Raw genomic sequence first — 25,821 nt, forward strand, 5'->3', positions numbered from 1 at the left:
AGCCGGGTGGAGCCACCCCAGGGAGACAGTGTGCAGGCGTGCTGGGGTCCCCAGAGCTGGGGCCGAGGTCTGGGGGGCTGAGTGGGCACCCAGGGGTGCCGTGGTTTCTCAGGCACCAGCCACAGGCTGCTGGGAGAGGCCCGGGCAGGGAAGGGCAGAGCTCAGATTTATCCACCAATCGCACGGGCTCTTGGCACGGGAACACGTTCTTATCTGCCCAGCCCAGCCTGGGGAGGGGCAGGGTGGCCGGCTGGCTGGGCGGGACGCCGCCTGGGGACTGGACGCTGCTGCCCGGCTGGCCAGCGGCTCTGAGCCCCACCAGGTGGGTGACAGCGGGAGGTCCCAGCGTCCCTGCAGGCCAGCAGCTGGCTGCCCACCCCTCTCCTGCACCATGTCGGATGGCGAGGGCCCCTCGGCCGGTGAGTGCTGGCGTTATATTTACCTTCTACAGGTCCGGTGGCAGGGTCAAGGCCACTGGTCTCCAAGAGCACTGCCTCCCCACCACGGGTTGCGGGTTGCGGCCAGTGGGGGCCTGGACCCCTGTCCTCCCAGCCTGACGCCCCGGGGACCTGTGCTCCTGAGCGGGGATGCTCGACTTTCAGAGCTCAGTTCTGCCCCCTCCAGCCCAGCTTCCCGGCGGGGCTGGGGCAGGAAGCTCTGTCCGCTGCAAACCCCTCTCGCTGTCAGCCCGGGCGTCCAGAGATGGCCCGCAGTGCAGCGGCGGCCCGGGCTGCGGCTGGCCACCAGGGTGGGCTCAGGGGGCGCTGATCTGGAGTGGGGGGGTCTGAGTCCTGTGGGGAGCCCTCAGCCCCTGCTCTGCCAGCAAGAGCAGGTCCTCCGTGGGCCCCAGAACCCCCAGGCTGCCGACAACCAGGGACAGCGTCTGGCAGAGGGGCAGGCAGACACTGGGGTCCCCCACATGCCTTCTGTCCTGCCCCTGGGGGGGGGGCTCGCTGCCCGGCTCCCTGGCTGGCTGCCCCCCGGCTCCTTCCAGTCGAAAACAAAGCCGCGATGTGGACGTGCTCCTGAACTGGCCTCGGGTGGGGCGGGGGACACTTTCATGTTGGGGGCACGTTGAGGACTCCGGGGTCAGGCTGCCAGGTTCAAATCCCAAATCTTTCACTTCCAACTTGGGTCACCCTGGGCTGGTGGCTTAACTGCCCTGAGGCTCGGGGTCCCCAGCTGCTTCCCAGGTGAGAAGCAGGCAGCAGTCAACGGTCCCTAGTCAGGCAGCTGCGGAGAGGAAACGTGGTACCGCGCAGGTGACGGCGGCTGCCGGCGCCCGGTGTGCGGTGAGCGCTCAGTGTGGTGCCACCTCCGTGGGAGCATCCCGTGGGGGGTCTGCGCAGGAGGCTAGGGGCGCGGGAACCTGTGTGCGCTGGTCCAGCACCTCCAGCCAGGCCCCCTGCCTCAGCCTCGGCCTGGCCGTGGATCCCTCAGCTGTCAGACACTTCTGGGGAGGGTCGTGGACGTGTCCAGCTGTCCCAGGGGCCCTGGGCTGGGTTGCAGGTGTCGGGGGTGTGCCCCTCCCCAAATGACATCTGATGGACAGCCCCGATGCCTGGGCCTCGCCGAGTCAGACTTGGAACCTTGTGTGCGTGGGGAGGGGGCCCCCGACAGCACTGGCCTGACCTCACCCTCGTCCACCAGGCGCCAGTGGCGCTGGCTGCCAGGGATTGTCCGCCGAGGCTGGGAAGGCCGAGAGCTGGCGTGGGGGGTGGTGCGGCCCTTTCTGGCCGGCTCTGCCCACACCTGACACGGACCCGGAATAGCTCCTTCCCTCCACCAGGGACACGGCCCTGCTTTTAGCAGCTCGTAAAGCCGCCGGCAGAGAGATGGGTATTTCAGGAAGGTCGGGACGGAGTTTAGCCCGTCGGGGCCGGGGACTGGGTCCTGAGCCTGTGTGTGCACGCGTGTGCGTGTATGCGTGTGCGTGTGTATTCAGGAGGCTCGTAGGAGACACGGCTCCTTCACTGTTTGGAAGGGGGTTGGCTGGGTTGGGGGCCTGCAGGCACCACACTGGCTCTGCCAACCCCGGCTGGCGGGCTGCCTGGCTGAGCTCGGGGCTTGGCTGCCCGCCTGTGACATGCCATACAATGGTCCTCGGGCTGTGCGGTGCTGGGCTTTTGAAAGAACATGGTTGGCAGGGGAGAAGACAGCCCCTGGGGATGGAGGGGGGCGGTCTCCTGAGTGAGCTGCCTGAAGTTCAGGTCTTCCTAGGATTCCTACCCCGCAGAGTGATGGGGCCCGGGCGGCTGCTGCGGAATATTTGTGCCTATTTTCAGGAACCCATCCCGAGGCCCGTGCCAACAGCCGCAGATTTCTCGGCTCTCCACCTGCTCCCTGTGTGACCTTGGGCTGATTGTGCCTCAAGGGCATTGTGCCTCACTTTCCTCATCTGTTCACGGGGACAACAACAGGGCATTAGCTCCTCAAGTTCAAGTGAGGATTAAGTGACCGAAAGCATGTAATGCTCTTAAAATAATGCCAGGCTTATTGTTAGCCGTTGGAGCTGTGACTATTATTCAACCAATAAGTGAAGTGTGAGCCACCCAGCAAATGCAGGGACCTAATTTTCTGCTGTGTCCTGTGTCCTGGCCATTTTGGACACATTATCTGTTCAGTCCCTTGGTGGGGTCGGGGGGTGGCATAAACCCCACTGTGTTGCTAAGGAAACTGAAGTTCAGAGAGAGAAACAGGTCGCCCCAGGTCACCCAGCTGGTAGACGGTAGGGCTGGGATTTGCCTCGGACCCTGTTTGTGCAAACCCCGGCCTGGGTGCCCCTTCTGGGGGGCCCCACCCTACTTATCCGGGGGCTGGCGGTCTCATAGGCCTTTTTAGCCCTCAGACCGCCTCACCTCGGATACGCTGCCTTAACATTGCTCCCAATAATGCGGAGTCTGCAGGGACTATGTGGCACCTCGTTAGGGTGTCAGGAAAGCCCGGAGCGGAGCACAGTGGCAGGCGGCTGGCGGGCTGTGGGATTTAGGGCCCGGTGGGCCTGGGCCGGGGAGCCCGCAGGCTAAGGTTACCGGTGTCAGCACTGTATTTATAGCCGGAGCCCGGGCTGCGCCCACAGCTGCCAGCCAGCGGAGGCGCTGCCCTTGCGTCGCCCGGATCCGGCACCTGGCTCTGGCCCTGGGTGAGGTGGGGCGAGCCTGGGTCACTCCCGCCCTGAGGCTGGGCTTCCCTGTCTGTAGAATGGGACCCCGCCCATCCCTGCTGGGCCTGCCTGGGTAGAGGGGCCCGGCGGTGCTGGTTCCAGACAGCCTAGGTCTGTGGGTTGTCTTCTCCTACCTTTGACCTTGTGCCCCACCCCGTCTCCTGCCGGCAGAGCTGCGCAGGAAGGGAATCCGGCCTCTGCGCCGTCAGCTCCCCAGTGTTTGGGGGAGTTTCCAGCAAAGCAGTTTTACCATTCCAGCAGCAAAAAACAGGCCGCTGTCTTCTCAGCAGGTCCCCCAGGGCCCAGGGTTCGAGTCTCTGCTCGGCCACTCCCTGGCTCTGGGGCCTTGGGGGTGTCACTTAACCCCTCTGAGCCTCCAACACAGGTGGCAGCAGCCCTAGGTCCGAGGGGGTGGTGAGGATGGGCACCCTGACCTGGGTATGTGCTCAGGCAGCACAGCGACCCTCTCTCTCCTCCGGCATCGCCTCCCACCAGCCCCCTGCTCCAGGCCCCAGCTGCTCCGTTGGTACAGTGGGAAGTGGCTGCCCTTGCTGGCACCCTGAGCTCCTGCAGGTTCCAGGCGGCTCGGCTGGGGAGGGCTGACAGTTCTCCGGAGCTCCCCCAAAGGACCCCCTTCCTTGGTTCTCTAAGTGTCTCCCTCTGCCTGACTCCAAGGAGGTTTGCCAAGGGTGGGGTCTGACATCAGGGTGGGGGTGTGAGTGGGGGTGGGGAGGGAATGGGAGTAGGCACCTCTCCCCGCCTCAGCCAACTCTTCCTGGCATCCCGGAGCCCAGAGACGGCCCCAGCTCCTTGCCCACCCCCAGACCTCATGGGGTGTGGGTGGGGGGCTCACCAGAGAGCAGAGCAGCCTCCCCTTCCCTCCTTGTCCCGCGTGGGTCCCACCCTTCTGTGTGGTTACTGACCCGCCCCAGGGGTGGGCCTGTGGGGACGAGACTGTGAGAGGACATAAGAGCAAAGTCCTCGAGCTACTCGGGCCTTGCTTGTGAGGAAGAACCGCGGCACGGCGTGCGTTCCGACCCCGGGCGGGGCTCAGGGACACCTGCTCTGAACCAGCCCTTGTCACGTCTGCGAACTCGAAGCAGCGAAACACCCCATCCGTGTGGCTGAGTCCTTTACCCTGTGTCCACGGTACCTGGGGGTTTCTGCGCTTGTGACCAGATACGCAGGTCAGACGCTGTTGGCAAGTGAACAGGCAAACGAAACTTACCACTTCTGCTCTTTTAAAGTGTGGGGTCCGTTGTAACGGAGTTGTCTTGACACAGTAACGTAGATTTTATGTTTTTATTTATTGTATTTTAAAAATGAAACAAAGTGCCCTGGCAGGTGTGGCTCAGCTGTTTGGGCACTGTCCTGAAAACCGAAAGGTCACAGGTTCAATCCCCGGTCAGGGCACATGCCTGGGTTGCAGGCTCGGTCCCCAGTCCGGGCGCATGCGAGAGGGGAGCAGTCGGCGTTCCGCTCTGGCATCAGAGCCTCTCTCCCCCTCTTTCTCTCTCCTTTCCCCTCTCTCTGGAATCAGTAAAAAAAAAAAAAAAAAAAAAAAAACTAATAAAACAAAGCTATTACCGTTTGCAACCACTTATCTGTTTCTTCCTGACACCATGCCATCGCAATAAAAACGGTCCGGAGACGGATCAAAGATGCCCATTGTCTCCTTAGTGGCTGACCCCACATTTCGTGTTGATCAGAACGGCCCCTTTGCGTTTTCCTGACCGCGTCCCTCGGGATGGGCTGGGCGTGCCGCGGGGAGGACGAACCGCAGAGCCTGGAAGCTGCAGAGGACTTCCATGCGGAGTCTGGGCGACGCTCAGGGCAGGTCCTCTCCTCGGTGGCTCAGCCTGGCGCCCCCACGGGGACCCCTGTGTCCCCAGGTCTGAGGCCAGAAAGGGAGGTGGGGGTGCCACCCTGTCAATTACACGTTCCCACCAGGAAGTGACCAATACTGCCGCTACCCGCATTTCATTGGCGGAAGCAAGTCACGTGGCCACGCCTAACGGCCAGACGGGGGAGCGCAGCCCTCGTGCCTGAACGGCAGCCCTAGCTGCCCCCCACGGGCTTTGTTTTCCAAAGGACTTTCTTTTTTAAAGGCACTCGGTGTAATTACGACCTGGTCGGGGACTCTCACGTGCGCTGCGGCGGGCTAGCACCCGAAATGTACTTCCTGGGTCCCTGCAGCGGGCACGCCTCAAAGCCAGGGGCGGGGTTTTCCAGGACACGCCCTCTCCCGCAGACCGGCAGCTGCAGTTAGACGCACAGAGATACATCTCGGAGAGATTCGGTCACAACACCAAACAAGGAAAAGCGTAACCAGGGGAAGCAATAGCTCTTAATTGCCCCAAAGCGTCGTTGATTTATTGCTTGTTGCGGCGCGGAGGAGGGCGTCGGCAGGGGTGGTGCACGAGCCTGTTTAATCAACGTAGTCGGCGTTAGAAAACGGGCTATGAATTCAGGAGGAGATGATTATAGAAAAATACTAAAAAGTGAGCACTGTGAAGAGTCTGCGATCTGCCACTCTGCACAGACACTGTGGCCTTGGCTGTATGGCCCCCCCCCCCCCATAGCAGCTGCCTCCTCATTCTAATAACAGGCTTTCCCAGTTGGCTTTTAATAGTGTACAACTAAGTGAATTTAAATAAAAACTCACGGCCTCGCAGAGGGCGGTGACACTGAATAACACGCCTTGTTTCAGACGATGGCATGAACCTGGTTTAAAAATAACGTTTGCAGGGACAGGGGTCGTCTTCGAGCCTCCTCCCGACCCCCCCAGACTCGGTGACGTCGCCTGAATCACTGGAAATAAAACTGGAATGGGTCTGGGAGTGTGGGCCCCGCGTCGGGGGGTCAGGCGCTCCTGCAGGTCTGGGCCCCCCGCCAAGCTGTAAAAGCCACACTGTCTGGAGAACGCTACCGAGTTTGAACACATCTTCTAGGAATCCCGCCCCCTTTATTTCGGGCGGGAAAACACATCAAAACACCGGTGTCCTGGCAGAAAACACCCTTCCCTCAGCTTCTCGCTGAAGGCGTGAGGTCCGGGGCCCGAGGGGACGTGCTGATTCAGTGGGTGCCTACCTGAGCACCTACTGTGCGCATGTGTCCCGCTGAGCGCTGTGGCCTGAGGGAGGAGCTGGGGGGCTTGCCGTCACCTCGAACTTCAGTTTCCTCCTCCACAGGGTTAATAGGCTGAGGTGACTACAGCAGTGAGATCGCAGGAGAATGTACGCAGTAGGCACTAAATAAACGCTGGCTCCCCTCCCCCAAGCGGTAGTGCCCACGTTCCTGTGTGAAGGTGTGTTCTCGCCTCTGCTGGGTGCGTACCTGAAGTGGCCTTGCTGTGTCCCCTGGGGACTCCGAGGCCCCTGCCGAGGGAACCCCGGCACCAACCCGCTTGCCCACCATCAGTGTGTGGAGGCTCTGGCTCCTCCTCATCCTCAGCAGCACTGGCCCATGTCTTTTTGATTCCGTGCACCCCAGTGGGTGCACCCCTTATCCTGGTTCTGATTTCCATTTCCCTCGGGACTAATGGCGTGGAGCATCTTCGCATGTGCTTATTGGCCATCACCTCTCGGCTCTGGGAATGCAAGCCTCAGTTTCCTCACCTGTAAAATGGGGACAAAACACATTCTGGGGCCCTGGCACAGGGGGGGCCATCCAGCAAAGGCGTGCTGCTTGAAGTTGCAGGCTGGGCTTCGAGCCCCTCCTCTGACGGCTGGCGGGAGTGGGGGACGTGGAGAAGGCTGGAGACCTGGACGTTTCTGTGAGTTCCAGACCCGCTTAGAAAGGGCAGCATCACCAGGGAAGGTGCCGGCCGACACTGGCCCGGCCGGCGGGATTTCCTTCCAGCTTTAAGGCATGGGTGGGCAGGCGAGGCGGGTGTCCAGATCACACACTCAGTGAAGACAAACCAGCCTGCAATTTGGGTCCCTGGTGAGGAGATACCTTTGGATTTTTCTTATCTCAGGTTCTTGGGCCTCCTGCCCTCGGCTGTTCCCGAGGGGGCTGACCTCGTCCTTCCTGTCCTCTCAAGCTTGCGTCCGTCACTGGGGAGCTCAGGAAACAGGCCAGGAGCATCCTCCCGGGAGGCCGGGTGGGAGCCCGGGGCCAGCGGAGGTGCTAACAGTCAGGCTGATTTTGTGTAGCCGTAACCTGAGCCCGGGGGAACCCATCAGCTCCACCCAGGTCCACCTGCGGGCAGCGGGCAGCGCGTTCCTCAGGCCGCCCTGGAGGGTGTGAGTCCGCCCTGTTCCGAGCCCAGTGGGAGAAGGGGGTGGGCGCCCTGACGGCCCACCCTGGACGTGCTGCTGGGTCTGTGACCCAGGAGAGGCAGGTCCTATCCCAAGGGGACCCCTGGCTCCGGCTGGGTGTGGGTGCGACCGCAGCCAGGCGTCCCAGCCTCTCTCCTCATCCCGTCGCCGTGGCCCTGGCCCCTCCGGCAGCGGGGGGTGGGGGGAGCGAGGAAGGAGCACGGCTGGGACCTGGACAGACCGGCCTTGGCATTCGAGCTCTGCCACCTGGTGCCGCACCATCTTTTCAAGCCACACCATCTCTCCGGGCCTCTGTCGCGGCCCCGTGGGGGAAACAAGGCTGACGGCACCTTCCAGGACGGCTGCCAGGCAGAGCGGAAAGAGTACAATGGGACCCTCTGCAGAGCCTGGTCCCGGGGGAGCGCCCATCCCCACCAGCGTCTCACCTCCTCCCTGACGCCTCCGCCTCCACGCCCGCACAGCCCCGCGTCCCGGCTCAGGGAGTCGGCCCGGGCCGTGGGGTAGGACACGGGGGTCTCAGGTCAGCAGCACATGTGTCTTCAGTGTAAGTCCACGTGTGCCCACATGCTGCTCCTTATCGACGCCCGAAGGGTCCCCACCCCCAGGAGCACCGCTGGTGACGCTGACCCTGCCCAGCACCTGCCACCCTGAGCCAGAGAGGGAGGGATCGGGGTCCCCGGAGTTCAGGGCCACAGAGAGTGTCCTCCTGGTCCTGCTGGTGCGGAAGGCTGTCGGGGAGGGGCAGACCCAGGGGGAGGGTCATTTCCCAGGGAAGGGGTGCCAGTCAGAGCCTGGCCACTCTGGGCTGCCCCCTCTGGGCCTCCGGAGCCTGGACCCGAACCCCCTTCGGCTGGTGAATGACGGGTTGCCAAACGCATAGTCCGTGTCCCCCCCTTGGTCTCCCGGCCCCTTAGGAAGGTGGTTTACGGTCCTGAGAAAACAGGGGCAGGAGGAGGGGACGCCCCGGTGGGGCTGGCTCTGGGAGGGGTTAGCCGCTGCCTCCTAAAAAGACACATTTAAAAAACATACACACTTTTAAAAAGAGCAGGGGCTTTTTTGTTTGTTTTTATTTATTTTTATAAGTTTTTTGAAAGATTTTATTTATTTGTTTTTAGAGAGGGAAGGGAGGGAGAAAGAGAGAGAGAGAAAGAAGCATCAATGTGCAGTTGCTGGGGGCCGTGGCCTGCAACCCAGGCATGTGTCCTAACTGGGAATCGAACCTGCGATACTTTGGTTCGCAGCCCGAGCTCAATCCACTGGGCTACACTAGCCAGGTTATTTGTTCTTGTTTCTCAACGGGAAGCCTGAGAAGGGAACGGAACCCTCACCTGGGTGGACAGCGGAGGAACTGCTCCAGGAAGCTAAAGGCAGCTGTGTCATGGGAGGAGTGGGGCTTGGGCGGGAGACAGCCTGGCTGGGACCCCCTGCCCTGCCACGTCCGGGCGGCGGGTGACCGTGCCTAGCCGAGCCTCGGGGTCCCCATCTGTAACTGAGGGTCCCCTCAGGGCGGCTGTGACAGGAAGCAGGGCAGGAGGTACGGTGGGCACAGGACACGGGCAGGGGTTCTGCCCGCAAAGACGTGTGGTGTTGAGGTGGCGAGCCCCACCATTGCCCCCAGCCCTCCCCCAACACCTGCCCTCTCTGAAGGACACCCCTCTTGTCTCAGCCCAGTGGCCTGACACCCCTGACGCCCAGCTAGGGGGGCTCTTCAGGGAGGATTCTCCGTTGCACTTAAGTCTGAGCCCATCAGTCTGGCGCACAAAGCGCCCCACCCCCCGCCGGGTGGCCTGACCCTCTGGCTTACCCCAGCTCCACCCGGCACTGCCAACACCCCACCCCCGACACCCCGAGTGCGGCCAGGCCCATGCAACTCCGCACACCCCACGGGTCTCCCGCCCTTCGGCCCCTCTTCCCGGAACAATCGTTCCCAGCAAAGCCCTCCTCCCCTCCCACCCTCTCCTTCCCGGCCAGGGAGGGGCCCTTTCCGTGCACCCCCCTTGCTCCCTATGTCCCCTCACCAGATGGTGATGGTCTAGAGGGCAGCGTCCACGTCTGAGTCATCTCTGTGCCCAGCACCTGGCACGTAGTAGGTGCTCAGCAAACGGTCTTGTTATGTCTCTGCGGTAGCCGGCCGTGCCCCTCCAGCGGCCTGTACGGAGCACTGAGCCGCGAGCTGGCTGCAGGGCCCTTACCCACATGTGTTCTCCTCCCGCAAGCCCGTCCGCTGGGTATCACTGTCACTCCCATTCTACGGGCAAGAAAACCGAGGCTCAGAGGGTGTGGACCACCTCACGGCTAGTCCAGGGAGTTGGGAGGGTTCAGTGGCAGAGGGTTTTCCATTAAATGGCCCCCCAACCCCGCTCTGTGTCTGAAACCCGCCTGGCCCCTGCCCTGGGTCCGTGGGGCTCACCATTGAATCTCTGTCCCTCCCGGTGCCTCGGTTTCCTGATGTGTGACGTGGGGGGCCTGCCGTTGTGGTTTCTAAAGTGCCTCGCCACCAGGGGTGGGGACACGGGACGGCTCCACGCCCGGGAGTGCACGCCATCTGAAGGCGTCTGCCTGCCCAGCACAAAACTCCTTCCTCCCCATCCCGCCCATCCTGGGGCTGGTGGAGTCGTCCCCAGTTGGGTGGGGTGTGCCAGGGCGGGGAGGGGGCCCGTCTCCCAGCCTGGAAGGCCTCCTGCCCTGCTGCCTGCTTCCCCCCGCGGGGGCACCCGGGACCCCGGGAGACCAGAGACCTCCGTCAGACCTCTGGGTGCGGCCGTGACTCATCCCCCAGACCTGCCTGTGGTCGGCCGTGGGTGCTGGTGAAGGAGGGTGGGCTGAGGCGGGCTGCAGACTGACCTCGGGGCTCCCACGGGGGACCTTGCCCTTCTGTTTTCTGCTTTCGCTCTACCTAACCCACGCTGAAGTTAGGGGCAGCGGCGTGCGTTTGCACACACAGATTCGCGTCCCCCAAGTCCTGCTTCGAGGACGAATGAGTCGGCAGAGGGGGCCTCAGTTTCCTCCCCTCTTATGGGGCCCTGGTGCCCAGATGCATGCCCCCCACCCCAGGGGCCCCTCAGAGAGCTGGCCCCGGCCCCTGGAGCCCACGCGGTGCTGCGGGAGGGGACAGGTGGCCGAGAGGAGAGGCTGTAAATCTAACCGGCGGTAATCCTGCTAATGGCTTCTCTCCCTTTCACGAGGAGGAGGCCCGGCTCCCGCCCGCCCGGGGCCAGGGACAACGAGCCTTTGTGTGCTTTCAGGGAATCAAGATGGGACTCGGGAGACGACGAGTCAGGTGTGGGCGCCTTATCTTTCCTGGCAACGCCGGGTCCCCTGGGCCCGTCCCTGCTGGCAGCCGAAGGGAGCTGTGAATAATGGAAGGGCTGGCGCTGGGCCGCGGGGGAGCTGCGGGGGGGAACCACAGGGGCCGTGCCGCCTGAGGCAGCCCGGGGTCCTCCAGGCCCCGAGGAGCTCGGGCTGGGCTGGCGCCTACTCCCCACCCCCAGAGGCAAGGTGTCTGCGTCAGTGTCATGTAAAGGCCCTGGGCTTAAATTCAGGTCTCCCGAGCTGTGTGTCCTTGGACAAGACACCTAACCTCTCTGAGCCCCCACCTATAGTATCCCCTACCTACCTCTTGTGACGGTTCTGGGGCTGCGATCCACTGTGGCTGCAGATGGGCGGTGTGGGGCTAGGCCAGCCTCTTCCCCATCCTGGCCCACTTCCCTTCCTGGGAAACAGGGGTCTCTCCTGACCCCCCAAAGCTGTTGGGACTCCAACTCTAATCAACACTGATGCTGATTGGTGGATCCATCGCTGACCGTCCATCCCTGATTGGTGGGGATGGGGAAACTGAGAGGTGTGTTTGGTGGCCGAGCAGGGGCCCCCAGAGGGAGGTGTGGCCTGAGGGAGGGCACAGGGCAGGAGCCAGGCCCCCGGCTGTGTCACAGAGGAGGAAACTGAGGCTCAGAGAGCTCAGGTGACCTGCCCAGGGTTGCTACACACAGCGATGATGTGCTCAGGGAGGGGATGGCATCTTGGCTCCTGGGCGTGACTTTCAGTGAAAAGGAGTCTGGGAAAGGAGTCTTCCTGGGTAAGGCCACCAGGTGCCGGCCATTTAAGGGCCAGCACCTGCTGGGCCCCAGAAGGGTGCCACGAGGACCGTCCCCTGTGCTTTCGGAGGCGGCACCCCTGATGGCATTGGGGGTGGGGGTGCTGACCAATGCCAATCACCTCTGATGTAGGGTCGGTCTCTGTAAGGGGTGGGGCGGTCAAGCCAAGAAGCCAGGCAGGGGTGGGGTGCGGGGGAGCAGGGCCCACAGAGGATCCACACTGATAAATCAGCAAAGTGAAGTGCCAGCGGAGACCGGGGTGTAGGAGGCGGCGGGGGGCCAGCCCTCAAGGCTGCTCTGCGCCGCTGGGCCGTGAGGCAGGGCCTGGCTCGGGCCCAGGCCTCGGGGAGAGACCTCTGGCTGGGCTGCCCGGTGCTCGGCAGCCCCGGGCTCACCGCTTCCTCTCGGCGGCAGCCCCTGCTCCTTCGAGACCCTGAACTTCAGGTGACAGGCGGGTGGCTCCGAGCTGCGTGAAGTTCTGGGCCTGTCCTTGTAGAGTGCCACGGGCGTCGTCGGCCACGCGTTTTGGTGCCTCAGAGCTAAGGCCAGGGGTTCTCAGACCATGATGTACATTACAGTCACCTGGGGGAGGGCCCCCCGAAACTGTACGCGCCTGAGCCCACACAGGTGCATGGAGTCTGCGTCTTGGGACTCCCACACGGCTCCTGTGGGGACCACCCTCTGGCAGGTTCGAGAGACCCTCAATGCCGCAATCGCGTCCCCCCCTCAAGTCCCCACCCGCACAGCCCCCATGCAGCTGCACCCCGAAAGGGCACTCCACCCTATCTGTGTGCACTCACACACGTGCCCCCGGGACGTGTGGGCTCTGGGGCCCACAGTGACGTGCAGACACGCCCACGTACACACAGGTCTGTCACGCAATTTGCCAGGCCCTGTGCAGGGTGTTTAAGAATGATCACAAATTTTGAGACGGTGGCAGCAGAACTTTGAGCCGAGCCCAGGACCCTGTGTGACAACGTGGGTCTCCCCACATGTGCACACACTCATGGGCACACACTCATGGGCACATACACTCATGTGTACACACTCACAGGCACTCTCGGGCATACACACTCATGGGCACACATAGGCACACACCCATGGGCGCACACACTCACAGGCACACGCAGATGCACACTGATGGTGGCGCGCCTCTCAGAAGGACGTTCGCTGGGACGAGGAAGTGTGCTGCTGGTTACAGTTTGATAAACACAATCGACGTTGAGTCACATGTGAGTGGCTTGGAAGCAAGAAATACCAGATGGAGTATTGAGTGAATCACTGTCTTGGGTTTCATGAGTAACATTTTAATTGGGCTCTGACTAGTTTGGGAAAATGCTGCAGCCCCCCTCCCCCGGCCCGAGTCCAAACCAAACCGGCACCGACTGAAGCCTTCGAACGCCGCCCATCGCCGCTAGGGTTCTGCGGACAGACTTCTCTACCAGGCGAAATCCGCTGAGCGGGCCCCGTTCTTCCTACGGCTGAGAAGAGGGGCGCTCATGTGCAGTGAGCACCTACTGTGTGCCGGCTCTGCGCTGTGTGACACGCGGCATGTGCGTGCCAGCACTATCTGTGCGCCACTGCTGGTGTGTGCCAGGCACGGCGCCCGGTAGACAGCAGGTGCTTGGCCAACGGTGGCCCATCACTGCGTCTCAGCGGAGCCTGGGATGCCCCTGACTGGGACGGGCACACTGTCTTCTGTAAGGAGGAGAGAACTCGGCCGTTCGGACCCCGGCAGCAGCCGAGACACGGAGGCGCGGTCACGCTCCAGTCTCAGCAGCGCTTCGTGAGGCGAGTACACCTTTGAGTCACCGGAAGGAGGCATCTGCCTCCCCAGTGAATGGATGGGAAGACTGAGGCCCAGAAGGAATGGACACCGGCCCGAGGGTCACTTGGCTCTTGGAGCATGTGATACGAGGCTAGGAGGCCTTGCCACTGAGTTCTCCCCCCGCTCCTGTGTGCGCAGGTCGCTTTGGGGGGAAAGGATGCCTGCCTCAGTTTCCCTGGAATGCTGCTGGGGGCTAAGGGATTCCCCCAGGGGAAGGCTCCCTTCTCTGGGTCTCCCCACACTTGACCAAAGGCAGGCCTGGTGGGGAGCATTTTCTTCGAGGCAAGTTTTACAGATTGCAGTCATTTTGAGGGCTGGAGGCCTGCCCTGAACCCAGGCCCGCCCCTCGGGCAATAATTCATTATGCGAGGATTTTGCACAGACCACAACTGGCCTTGGAAGGCAATGAGCTCATAAATATGCATAGGCTCATCCTCATAAATTATGCATTTGCTGGCAGGGCTTCCAGGCTCCGTCCAGTGACAGAAGGCTCGCCTGCCCGTCTGCGTGTAAAGCGCACATTCCAGCCTGGCCCCCCTTCCGTCACAGCAGAGCCCCTCCAGCTCTGCTCACACACCGGAGTCCAGTCCTCAAAGAATCGGGGGTCCACTTGGCCGTTGTTTCCCTGAGGGCAGCGCTGGGTGGGGGTTCTGGAGAGGCGGGCGGTCCGGGGTCAGGCCTGCACTCCCCGGCAGCTCGCTTCAGGCCCACAGATCTTGAAAGTGACGTGTGGTTTACATTTAGTTTGATTTAAAGAGCTCGTGTTCCTCCAAACGGGAGCCTGCTTGGGTCCAGGAGGTCCTAGCATCTCCTGACAAAGCAGTGGGTGGGGAGTCAGGGTGCGGCCCAGGCTCCAGAAGGAGGGGAAGGAAGGGGTGCTGCTCCCCCCGCTGCAGCTGTGTGCGGCCAAACCAGGGGGCCCTGCCCTCCCCAGAGCCAGCCTCGGCCGCCCACCGATGCCGCGCGCACACGGCGGGCACGCCGCAGCCGGGCGCGGGGAGTCTCTGCAGGGCCTGCTTGGCTGGAGGTCGCCCGTCCCTGGGGGTCCTGCCCCTCCTGCCCAGCCCAGAGGCTGCCACACCCTCTCACCTTCCTGACCCCACTGACCCTGTGGTTCTGGGGACACGGGTTCATCAGTTCCCGGCGGCCACTGCCCAGCGACCCTGAGTGCAGCCTGGGCAGGACAGTCCCACCCCTTTGTGTGCGTCCTGTGACCGCCGGTGCCTTTCCTGCTGTCAACAGCTCCCACGTGTGGGCAGGCCCACCTTCCTTCCGGGCAGGGGCCGGGCGCTCGTCTCACAGCCGGGGCCTCGAGAGCCTGTCCTGGCCGGCAGCAGGGACGTGACACTGTGGGTTCGGAGCGTGCCGCCTGAACTCTGTCCCTGTCCCCAGCCCTGGGGCTCTGGCCCTGAGAAGCCACCTCACGGACACTGAGGATCTTCATGGATCAGGAACTGCAGGGCCCGGCTTAAACCACTCCACTCGAAAAGTGAACTTCCGGCCCCGGCGAGCGTGGCTCTGTGGGCTGGGCGTCATCCCACGAGCCACAAGGTCCCCGTTCGGTTCCCGGTCGGGGGGGGCATCTCTGGGTCTCAGGTTTGGTCCCGGGTGGACTTGTGCAAAAGGCAGCGATTTTCGTGTCCCCCTCACATCAATGTTCCTCTCCCTCCTCCTCTCCCTCCTTCTCGCTTGAAAAAAAAATTGAACTCCCAAATGTGTATAAGAAACGAAACCTGGGCAGAACATTCACCAAGCAGAGAAAAGGACAATGAAATCCGCTGTTGCCCCTGCATGGGAACCCCTGTGCCGCCGGCCACGTGGCCTTCCTGCCTCTCCCTCCCTCTTTCTGGGCGCGGTCGCCCAGTCCAGCCACCCACTAAAGGGCGTCTCCCGTTTCTCCCCCGACCGTGTCACAAGCAGTCCCCAAAGTGCTGCATTATCTCCATAGTTACGGCTTTTAACCCCTGCCAAGCATCGCGCGTGTACCCAGCCCTTACCTCGGGCATCGCTGTGTAACCTCTCCATCACTGCTCAAGGGAGCGACTTTCAGCCACCCATGACCTCGATTCTCGTGTCTCACTGCTCCCTGCCCCTGCGAGGGCCACATACCCACACCGACAGCCGCTGACAGTGACCTTGGTCTCATCGAGTCAGCACCTGTGCTGGGCCAGGCGGCCCCCACGTCCGGCATCCCCGGCCGCATCGTAGGCTGAGCAGACGACACCTTGCTGGACACGTGCAGTCATGTGTCCAGGGCAGAGCTGGGATTCGGACGTATGTCCGTCTCACCTGAGTGCATTCCGCCCTCTGCTCTACCTGAGGGCCACAGAGACAACCGAGGCCTGGCCCTGGGGGAGGCGCAGCCAGGCAGGGCGGAGGAGGCGGGAGGAGGGCTCCCAGGCGGCGGCCAGAAGCCCTGGTAGACCCCCGTGTCAGCCGAGGCCTGTGAAGCCCTTTGTTTGAGGAGCTTTATACACGTTCACTCGCTCGGCCCTCACTGCGCTGGGGCGCCTGCATTGCCCCCCGTGACAGAGGAGGAGACTGAGGCTCAGAGAGGCTGAGTGGCTCGGGCGGAGTCACACAGCTTCCAGGGCAGAGTCCAGATCTGAACTCGGGCCGCCTGGCTCCAGAGTCCATAACCAAAACCACCTTGCTCCCGTCCGCTCCGTAGGAGCCGGCTGCAGTCCGGCTCTGCCCCCTGCTGTCGCGGGCACAGGGCTTCCCTGGGGGGTGCTCCGTCCACCTGTGTGGAACGGAGGGTGGACGGCCCGGCACCGTGCTTGTGGATGAACACCGAAGGAGGCGGGCGGGCAGAGCTGGGGGTGGGGTGGCGGCCGTCAAACAGACCAGCCTTGTCACTGACCGATTTGGGTCCCCAGGCACTGCGTCCTGCTCCCGAGGGCTCCTGCCCAGTGCGGCACCTGACCTTATAGACAATGGGGGGCTCCGAGGGGGGCAGGCCAGTCTTCCTAGAGGGGGTCTGGCAGAGGAGGGAGTTCAGCAGAGGAGGCTGACTGGGAAGGAGAGAGGCCACCACGGGCGCCGAGGTCCAGGTACGAGCCGAGAAGCCGGGGGACTCGACGTGGCCGAGGAACCGTGCCAGCTTGGTGGAGCACGCACTAGACTGCGCCGATAGACCTTTGGCTTGGCCAGCAGTGAGTCCAAGTCCGTGTTCAGGGGCCCCCAAACCACTGCCTTTCCCAGGCTTCAGTTTGTTTTATTGTGATAAGGTGCACGTAGTGGAAAATTGACCTTATCACCCATCTCTAAGTGCACAGCTCAGGGGCAGGAAGTACATTCGCACTGTCGTGCAGCTGTCACCGCCCTCCACCTGCAGAACTCTTGTCACCCGGCCCACCAGCAGCTCTGTCCCCGGTAAACTCCCTCTGCTCTGCCCCTGGCCCGCCACCATTCCACTCTCTGTCTCCGAGTCTGACCGCCCCAGGGGCCTCCCCGAGGTGGGATCCTACAGTGTCTGTCCCCGTGTGACTGGCTTATTTCAGTTGGCACACCGCCCTCGAGGTCTACCCACGGCGTGGCCCGCGTGAGAATTTCCTTCCTCTGGAAGCCGGAGTAACACCCCATTGTGTGGGCGGACCACCCTTGGTCTCGCTCTCTCCATCTTTCCATGGACACTCCGTTTGTTTCTGCACGTCGGCGCCGTACACAGCGTTGCCATGAGCACGGGCGGACAAACAGCTGCTGGAGCCCCTGCTCTCAACTGTGTTCGGTGCTTTGCCAGAGTGGAATGGAATTGCTGGATCCAACAGTCATTCTACGTTTCCATTTTTTTTTTTTATCCCACACAGATTCACTAAGGGTTTCAGGGACACTTACTAATAACAGGATAAGCCGGTCATTACCTTCCAACGTGACTCGGTGCTCAGTGAAGAGCGCCATCATCCCGGACTGGAAAACTCGTCTGAGCTCCCCACCGTGGAAATAAATGCTGCTGGGCCCCGTGAACCACCCACCGGCATCCACACCGGTCATTGGTTCCACTTGGCCAGCAACCACGTTTCAGGCCGAGGGAAGCCGGCAGATACCCACAAGCCCGTGTTGCCAAGCAGCGATCGCGCTCCTAAACGGCCCCGCTTTCCTCGGGACAGGAAGGGCCCGGGGCTGGCAGGGAGGCGGCGGGTCGGCCGCTAATGGAGCGGGGCTGGCCGCGCTGAGTTTCCGTAGGAAGCTAAAGTGCAATCCATCATTCCGGAGAGGATACTCTGAAAAGGAGGCCTGTCCCCTGGGACTCACAGTTTTCCAAAGGCCCTTTTGCGGGTTCTGCTGATTCATATTCCCATAATTCCTTCGCTGCATAATATTTTCCCATCGCCATGGCGACTGTGGGAGAAGAAGGCGTAGGGAGAAACTTCAGGGTTTATTCTTATTTCGCAGACGAGGCATTCGACTTCTGCTGGAGACTGCGTTGTGTGTTTGTGTTTGGAAGAGGAGAGCTGGGTTCCACCGAGCAGGGTTGACCCCCGTGGAGAGAGGGCAGGGGTCAGGGAATGACGCGGCCCAGCTCCAGCACTTTCTAGCTGGTTCTGGCACTTTCTACCCGTGGACCGGGAAAAAGGCTCCTCTGACCTCAGTTCCTGTCTCTGTAGAATGAGGTGGACAATGGGGACTGGGGTTCCTTGTAGAATTGATTGAGAGAATGCAAGACATTTACACATCATAAAACTTTATCTGCCCTTCAAAAAAACTCACAGACAGAAGACATGAGAAACCCCTCAGCCCAGGGCAAGGGACAGGGGGCTTTGTCTCCACCTGTGGGCTGCTGTCCTCCCCGGCTCCCCAGCCCCTCCTCCACACACGTCTGCGACCCCCCGGAGGGCGAGAACTCGACTGTGTTTATCCTGAACCCTCTGCTTTGCTGAGCACACAACTTGAACTGGACTCAAACTTGAATTCAGCCAATGCTTGCCAGGTCCGGTCTGCACCAGGCTGTGGGGTCACCCAGATAACCAGATAACCACTCAGGCAAGGGCCCCAGCCACCTGGTTCGAGGACCTGCCTTTGATTTCACAGCAGCTTTTCCCGGGGATGGGAGACAGGGAGAAGGGCCCTGACCTTAAAGGTGGGCATCGAATGTAAGAGTCCACCTTCTCTCAGAAACCTTCAAAAGCAAAGAGGTGTGTCTTGGAGCTGAAGGAATGTGGCCATCACAATGCCACACTGTCAGTGAAATTCTCCAAGGCATGGACTGTTGGGGCAGGGGGGCGGCGATGCAGAGGACGGAAGGACAGTTTCAGGCAGCAGCCATCGGGGCCCAGAGGGTGATGTCCCAGCTGGAGGGGGAGGACCACGGAGCTGAAGGAACGGCCACAGAGGGAGAGCCTTCGGAGTGGCTGGAGGAGCGTGGGCGAAAGCACAGAGACACACGACAACTCGATGCGATTCAAGGAACTCGGTGATTCCACGTGGCTGGAGTGTGGATGGGGGAGAGAAGGCCAACAGGCCCCGGGCTGGGGATGACCACGTACACCCCGGCACTCCCCCCGTGGGTGCACAGAGCATCCCCGCCCCGGAACAGCCGGTTCCGTGTGGAAACTGAGTCATGCCTTTGAAGACTCCCAGTGCTGCTGGTGTCTTCTCTGTCAGCAGTTTAGGGCTCCGGGGGGACCCCAGCTGCACTGCACTGGTTTGTGGTTTGGACACAGAGTCAAGACAGTCAAGCACGGCAGACCCCTCCCCCGCCGAGGGGAGGCCTTTCTGGCCCCCCTTTCTCAGCCTGCCTCTGGAGACTCGCATTTGCCCGAGACTTGCCTGGGAAGCGGAGAAGCAGCATCCAGCATCACTCTGGCACATCGGCCAAGCAGGGGTTCCAGGCGGCGCTGGGCCCTTGGGGAGCTGGGCTGTGTCAGCTTGCCCAAGCAAGGCCCACTCCGCAGCTGGCACCGTCGCTACTGACCTGTGGGGGCGCTAGACTCCGTTTGCGGGTCCTCCGGTGACGCCAGGAAACACCATCCGAAAGGGCGTGGCTCTGGCCCCAGGGCCCTGCAGCGGCACCCACCCGCAGGTGAAGGCGTGGGAGCATGCGCAGAAGGCGGCCCCTTCGGGAGTCAGAGCACTCCAGCTGCTCGGAGCTCGTTCTCGGTGCTCAGCGCTGGCCCCAGGCCTCTGCAGCCTTGGCCTCCCGGCCGTGGGCAGACAGACCAGGGCCTCTCTCATCTCTGGGGGGGTCTGCTCCACCCCCAGCTTCGCATTTAGCACGCAGTCCAAGCTTCTGGACTGCCGTGTCCGTGGGTCGCCATGCCTCCTGGGGTCGCACACCTAGTCAGCCAGGATGCGAGTGTCCGCACGTCCCCGACCTCTCGTGCGTCAGTCTGGACCAAGGACGGGATGTGTGTGTGTGTGTCAGTGTTTGCACAAGCGTCGTGGCGTCCTCTGCACGTACCTGCCTTTAACGATCAGGTTTTCTCAGGACACTGCACTGGGGACACTCCATTTAAATGTGGGGAGAACAGCTCCGAGCCGCCTCTCCCAGACCAGCCAGCCAGGAAGGGGGCGGTGAGCAAGACCCCAAGTCCTCCTGGTCCCGTTACTGCCGGGATCTCTCTCGCTTCGCCTGGGAACACAAGCGAGGCTCAGCTGCACTTGATCTCACCCTCAGCCCCTCCAGCCACTTGCCCCGCCAGTCCCTCCCTCTCACGGCCCCCAAGCTCCCGCCCCTGACATCCATACTCGTCACACACACACTGCCCCCCACCACACACACGTTTGCTCACACCGTTTCTCTTCCTTCCTCGCCCACCGAGTTCCAGTCCCACCCACTGTTGCAGCACCGTGCTTCCCCATTTCCCTGCACAGGAGCTGCCCTCTCTGTCCTCCCGTGGTCGTCTGGTGGGAGTCAGAGCTGGGTCAAGTTCGGCTGACGCCAGCCCAGTTAGTTTACCTCCGTGGGCCTCAGTTTCCCCGCCTCAAGAGCAAGGATGGTAATACCAGCTGGCGGAGAATTATGAAACTGTGTAAGGGGTTGGGCACGGAGTCTAGCACGTAGTCGACACTCAATAAACGTTAATTCTTTCTCTTCCATATACCAGTTTCCACTGGTATTATAATGACCTGTCTCACCCAGTAGACGTTGAATTTTGCAGGGTCTGGAGTTCAGTCCTCTGCGTTTGCCCTAGAAGAGTAGTTTTCAGACTTTTTACAAAATGAGTCACAATAAAAATACAGTATTTTATATTATAACCCGTCTGTATCAATATCAAGTCGGTCAAGATGTCATGGAATCCTCTTTGTCATCACTGATTTTTTTTTTCTTACGCTGTTCTATGCATTGCGGAGAGAAAACCATGATTGTGGAATCGTCTATTTCTCCCCTTTAAAGGTGCCAGTATTTGTTTTGTATGTTTTGAGGCTGTGCTACTCGGCACATGTGCATTTATTATTTTTACCTCATCCTGAGGAATTGGCCCTTCCGTCTTTACGAAGTATCTGTCTTCCGCTCTTGGGGCTACTCTCTGGTCTGAAGTCCTGACATCAGTACGTTCGCTGCACCCTTGGCGGGCCTACTGTGTGCTGGTCCGTCTTCACCACCTGTTCGCTGTCCACCTGCATGTGTCTTTATATTTAAAGTGAGTCTTTGTGGGCGGCATAGAGTTATTTCTTACTGTTTTTTTCCACTCTGGTAATCTCTGCCTTCTACCGGGAGTGTTTATTCAGCCCATTAACACTTAGTATAATCCTCCGCGTCACTGAATGTGGGTCTGTCGTTTTATTTATTTATTTTCTATTTGTTGTCTCTATTTCTAATTTCCCTATTCCTCTTTTCTGTCCTTTTGGGGGGGGGGTATTTTCATTTACCAATGGACTTTCCGGCTTTATGCCCTTGCCTTGTTTTTCCAGCGGCTGCTCTAGGGGTTATAATACGCATCCTAGTGGTTACTGGTTTCTCAAAGCTGGTGTCACACCACGTAAATGACACGTAGGAACTTGGTGGTCACGCAGGTCCTTCCTGCTGTCCTTGACCCACGAGACAGTGTTGTGCTTTTTGCTCCAGTCACAGGTGATTTTTTAAATAAGAGAAAAAATGGTCTTGTATATTCCTCCCAGTATTTCCTGTTTCTGATGCCCTTCACTCATTCACCAAGACCCGAGTTTCTCCCCAGCGTTACTTCCTCTCAGAGGCAGGACTTCCTCCAGCATGTCTTACAGTGCAGGTCTGCTGGCGACGGATCGCCACCAAGGTTTCCTGTGTTTCAAAATGTCTGTATTTCATTTTCACTCTTGAAAGATAATTTTGTTGGGTACAGAATTCTGAGTTGACCATATTTTTTCTTTCAATACTTTAAAGATATTGGTATACTATGCTTTGACCTCTATGGTTTCTGATGAGATGTCCACAGTGCATAATGTATAATTTTTCTCTGTCTTTTTAAAAAAGATTTTATTTATTTATTTGAGAGAGAGGGGAAGGGAGGGAGAAAGAGAAAGAGAAACATCAACATGCGAAAGAAACATTGATCGGTTGTCTCTCATGTACTCCCAACTGGGGATCTGGCCCGCTACCCAGGCATGTGCCCTGCCTGGGAATCGAACCAGTAACCTTTCAATTTGCGGGACAACACCCAGCTGGCTGGGGCCTCTGTCTGTTTTTAAGATTTTTGTCCTTCTCTTTGGTGTTCAGTAGTTTGACTACAATGGGCCTAAAGCGTAGTTTTCTCCATGTATCTTATTCCGATTTTGCGGAGCTTCTTGGGACTCTAATTTATGTTTTTCTCCACATGTGGGAAGTTTTCAGCGAGTGTTTCTTTAAATGCTTTTCCTGCCCCATTCTCCCTTTTCTCTCTTCTGGCACTTCTGGGTTTCCGATGCTGTTTCACACGACGTCCCCACGGCTCTGTTCATTCTATTCCATCTTTTCTCTCTTTCTTTTTTCCAAACTAGGAAAGTTGTATTCATCTCTCTTCAAGTTTTCTAATTTCCCCTTCTGTCACTTCCATTCTCATTCTGAGTTCATCCAGTGAATTATTTTCACTTTAGATAATGTGGTTTCCAGCTCTACACGTTTCATTTGTCACTTTCAAGTGTATAACGCAGTGGTTTTCAGGATGTTCGCACAGTTGCACAATAACCACCACTATGTAATTCTGAAGCATTTCATTGCTCCCCCAGGAAACCCGACACCCACTCGCAAGTGTTCCCGTCTCCCCTTCTCCCCAGACCCCGCCCGCTGCCAATCTGCTCCCCGTCTTCACAGAGTTTCCTGTTCTGGAAATTCTCTGCTAATGGAGTCATACGATGTGTGGTGTTTTGTGACCGGCTTCTTTCACTTAACATAATGTGTTCAAGGTTCATCCGTGTTGGAGCACATGTCAGAACCTCATTCTTTTTTTTTTTTTTAAGATTTTATTTATTTATTTCTACAGAGGGAAGGGAGAGAGAGAGAGAGAGAGAGAGAGAGAGAGAGAGAGAGAGAGAGAGAGAAACATCAATGTGCAGTTGCTGGGGGCCATGGCCTGCAACCCAGGCATGTGCCCTGACTGGGAATCGAACCTGCGACACTTTGGTTCACAGCCCGCGCTCCATCCACGGAGCTACGCCAGCCAGCGCAGAATTTCATTCTTTTTATGACTGAATGATATCCCACCGCATGAATCCACCATGCTTTGTTTACTCGCCCGTTTGTTGACGGACATTTGGATCGTTTCTGCTTTTTGGTTATTATGAATCATGCTGCCGATTGATTCATTTTTACATTGTGTATTTCTCAACTGCGATGTCCTATCCTTAATTTGGACATATTTCTCTTTTCCTCGTGGAGTATTGTTATAATAGCTGCTTTAAAGTTCTTCTTTAATAGTTCCCATATCTGGGTCATCTTAGAGTTGGTACCTGTTGATTGACTTATTTATTTAGCTTTGAGACTGGGCTTCGTTCTCCTGGCCCTCTTCAGGTGGGTAACTCTGAGTTGTGTCCTGGACATTGTGAGCGTCCTGTCGTGGACACTGGATTCTGCGATGTTGCCGTGAAGGGGGTTGCTATTTCTGTCTCGGTAGGCGATCCACTTGGTTCGACTTGAACTTCAAACTCCGCGGCACTGTGGTGCACACAGAATCTGGGGCTCCCCTCCCCTGGCTCTCTCCTTCTCCAGGCTCCTTCCCACTCCCCAGCTTCCCCGGGGGTCCATGGCTCCTCCTCCCGGGTCTTGTCCAGAGGACAATAAGCCTCCTATGGCACTGCGCCCCCTCGGGCCCTCACCACAGGTGTGGCTGTCCTTAGGGCGAGGCCACAGAAATGAGACACTTGCTCCATGTGGGCTGGTTCCTCCAGGTTCAATGTCACTCCCAAACCTACCTGGCTATTCTGGCTGCAGTCTGTCTGCTGGAGGGTTGACTTCTGGAGAATTTCCTCCTCCATACAGAAGGACTATACACATTATAAACGTCTTTGAATGCACACATTTGAACATACACGTGTATCTGAAACAGAAGGTTCACGACGAATACGGACCCTCCTCTGCAGCTACGGGGGCTGTCCCCCGAAGTAGTCTGATCTGCCCCACAGTGTTCCTTGTTTAAGACGCTGGTCCCGGTCTCCTGCAAACTTGATTCCATGACCTGTACGTGGGCCACACTCCCACACAGTCTGACCCGTGGCGCCCCACTCGCTGGTGGACAGGGAGCAGGGGCTCTGCCTGTCGGCCCACTGGGAAGACACATGCAAGAGCGCTCCCTCCCCCGCCCGAGGTGTGGAAGGCTTTGGGTCCTGAGCACGCTGGGACCTGGCGCTCACAGCGCTGTCCCCACAGATGCGGTGTACATCTGTGTCCGCTCCCCCACGCCACCCCTCTGGGTCCTACAGTGACCAAAGCCCAAGCGAGAGTCCTTCAGGGTCCAGGCCGGGCTGCTGAATGTGAGCCAGGGGCTGTCACATGTCCCTGAGCTCTCCAGCACAGCAGGGTACGGCTGCCAGCTTTTTATTCTGCTAACTAAGGACACGTAACCACAGTGACCATCTACTCCGGCCACCACTTCACGAAAGAAAGGCTGTGAAAATGTCAGGTGGATGATCTCAGAGCTCTGCAAAGTCCTAGAGTTAAGCTCACTTTGTGCCGTGACAAACGTCGTCCTCAGCACCCCACGGACGGGTGCTGGGGCCCTCCACCCAGCAGGGCCTTGGGGGCCAGGGCTGGCAGGACACCGGTCGGGCCCGGAGAGGGGTGGACATTTGCCCGAGGCCACACATCTGGGGGACAAAAAATGTTTCCCAGCTTTCCCACAGGTAACGTTCCTCCGAAATTCCAAGTCGCTCTGACGGCAAAGACGCGGACGTTGGGTTGCAGGTCCCCTCTCTGCTCCGGAGCCGCTCCAGGCCGCTGAGCTCATTTCACTCACAGCAGCCGGTCCCCCGAGGAGGCCTCCTCTGCCCTACTTGCTGCCATCGCACACGCAGGGGCTCGTGGCTGAGCACGGAGTGTGGGTGGGCAGGGACCCAGCCGGGCGAGGTGGGCGCTGCCCCCCCTCAGGCCGGCCCTGCTCCCGAGCGCTGGAGCCTGAAGCACATCCGTGCGGCGTCATGGAGGCCGCCTGTCCTCTTGGCAGCCGCCAGCCCCGCTCGCTTAACGGCCACGAAAGCAGTCGGATGCCGGCACTGGGCTCCCGAGGCTCCTGAGGCCAGTCTCTGCCTCCCCAGGTCTCCTGGGAGGAGGGGCAGCGGGCGGCTCACCCAGGGAGGACCTGGCCTGGTGACTTCCCTCTGCCCGACGCACGCTGGGTGAGCATCGTCCCCACCCCCACCCCAAGGCCATCCTGCAGTGGGGCTGGGGTACTGGGCCTCCGGGGGGCCTCCGGTCCACAGTGGGAGGGGGGCGGGAAGAGCCCTTTGCAGGCTCAGGGGGAGGCAGGCGGGAGGACTGAAGCCCAGATCCGAGCAGAGACCGGGAGGCTTGGAGGTGAGGTTCCAGGGCCGGGGCGCTTCCCCTGGCTCTCCATGCTCTGGTCACCCGAGACAGCCGTGCGGGGTGGCCTGGTACCCTTTGCACGCGCAACAGCTGCACCCTCCCCGTGAGGCTCTCAGGCATCGTGGGGGCCTGGAGGGGCCCGCCGTCAGCTGGCACACCCGGGCTTGGACGCGGCGACCGTTAAAGGGTATTTTTGTGGTGCTCGGTATTTCTGTAATGTGGCCTCACCCCCGACCCTCCCTTGAGGGCACCTTTTTCTCTTCTTCTGGGACCCCCGGACCTCCCCACGTCCCAGGCCCCCCGCATCGGCCCTGGGTATTAGGTTGTTGCACATTTTTCACAGCCCCTTGGGGGCCTGGTGCACAACAGGCGTTCAGCTGCTGGACCCGAGGGCTGATTCGCAGCCATGGGCTCATGCCCTGCCTGCTTGTGGGGGGCGATCCAGAGGTGTCATCATGCTTAGGGGTGACCCGAGAACCTGGAGGTAAGGAGTCATCTTGCTGTGTGCACGGGGCCCCTGGGGTCGGGGAGAAGCTGCAGGG

The 25,821-nt window shown here is 60.0% G+C and overlaps 1 protein-coding gene across 1 annotated transcript in view; it reads left to right on the forward strand.

Annotated features, from left to right (window-relative positions):
* Positions 1-242: 242 nt before the first annotated feature.
* The window catches only part of EML1 (EMAP like 1), a 133,984-nt gene continuing 108,405 nt past the window's right edge, over positions 243-25,821 (forward strand). The window contains exon 1 of the mRNA XM_045822948.1: positions 243-419. Within this exon, the coding sequence (XP_045678904.1) occupies positions 392-419 (28 nt within the window). The 5' untranslated portion in view covers positions 243-391. The remainder of the gene's footprint in view (positions 420-25,821) is intronic.

This window comes from Phyllostomus hastatus, unplaced genomic scaffold (genome assembly GCF_019186645.2).
Source record: "Phyllostomus hastatus isolate PE091 unplaced genomic scaffold, TTU_PhHast_1.1 phas_scaffold_501, whole genome shotgun sequence".
Taxonomy (NCBI): Eukaryota; Metazoa; Chordata; class Mammalia; order Chiroptera; family Phyllostomidae; genus Phyllostomus; species Phyllostomus hastatus.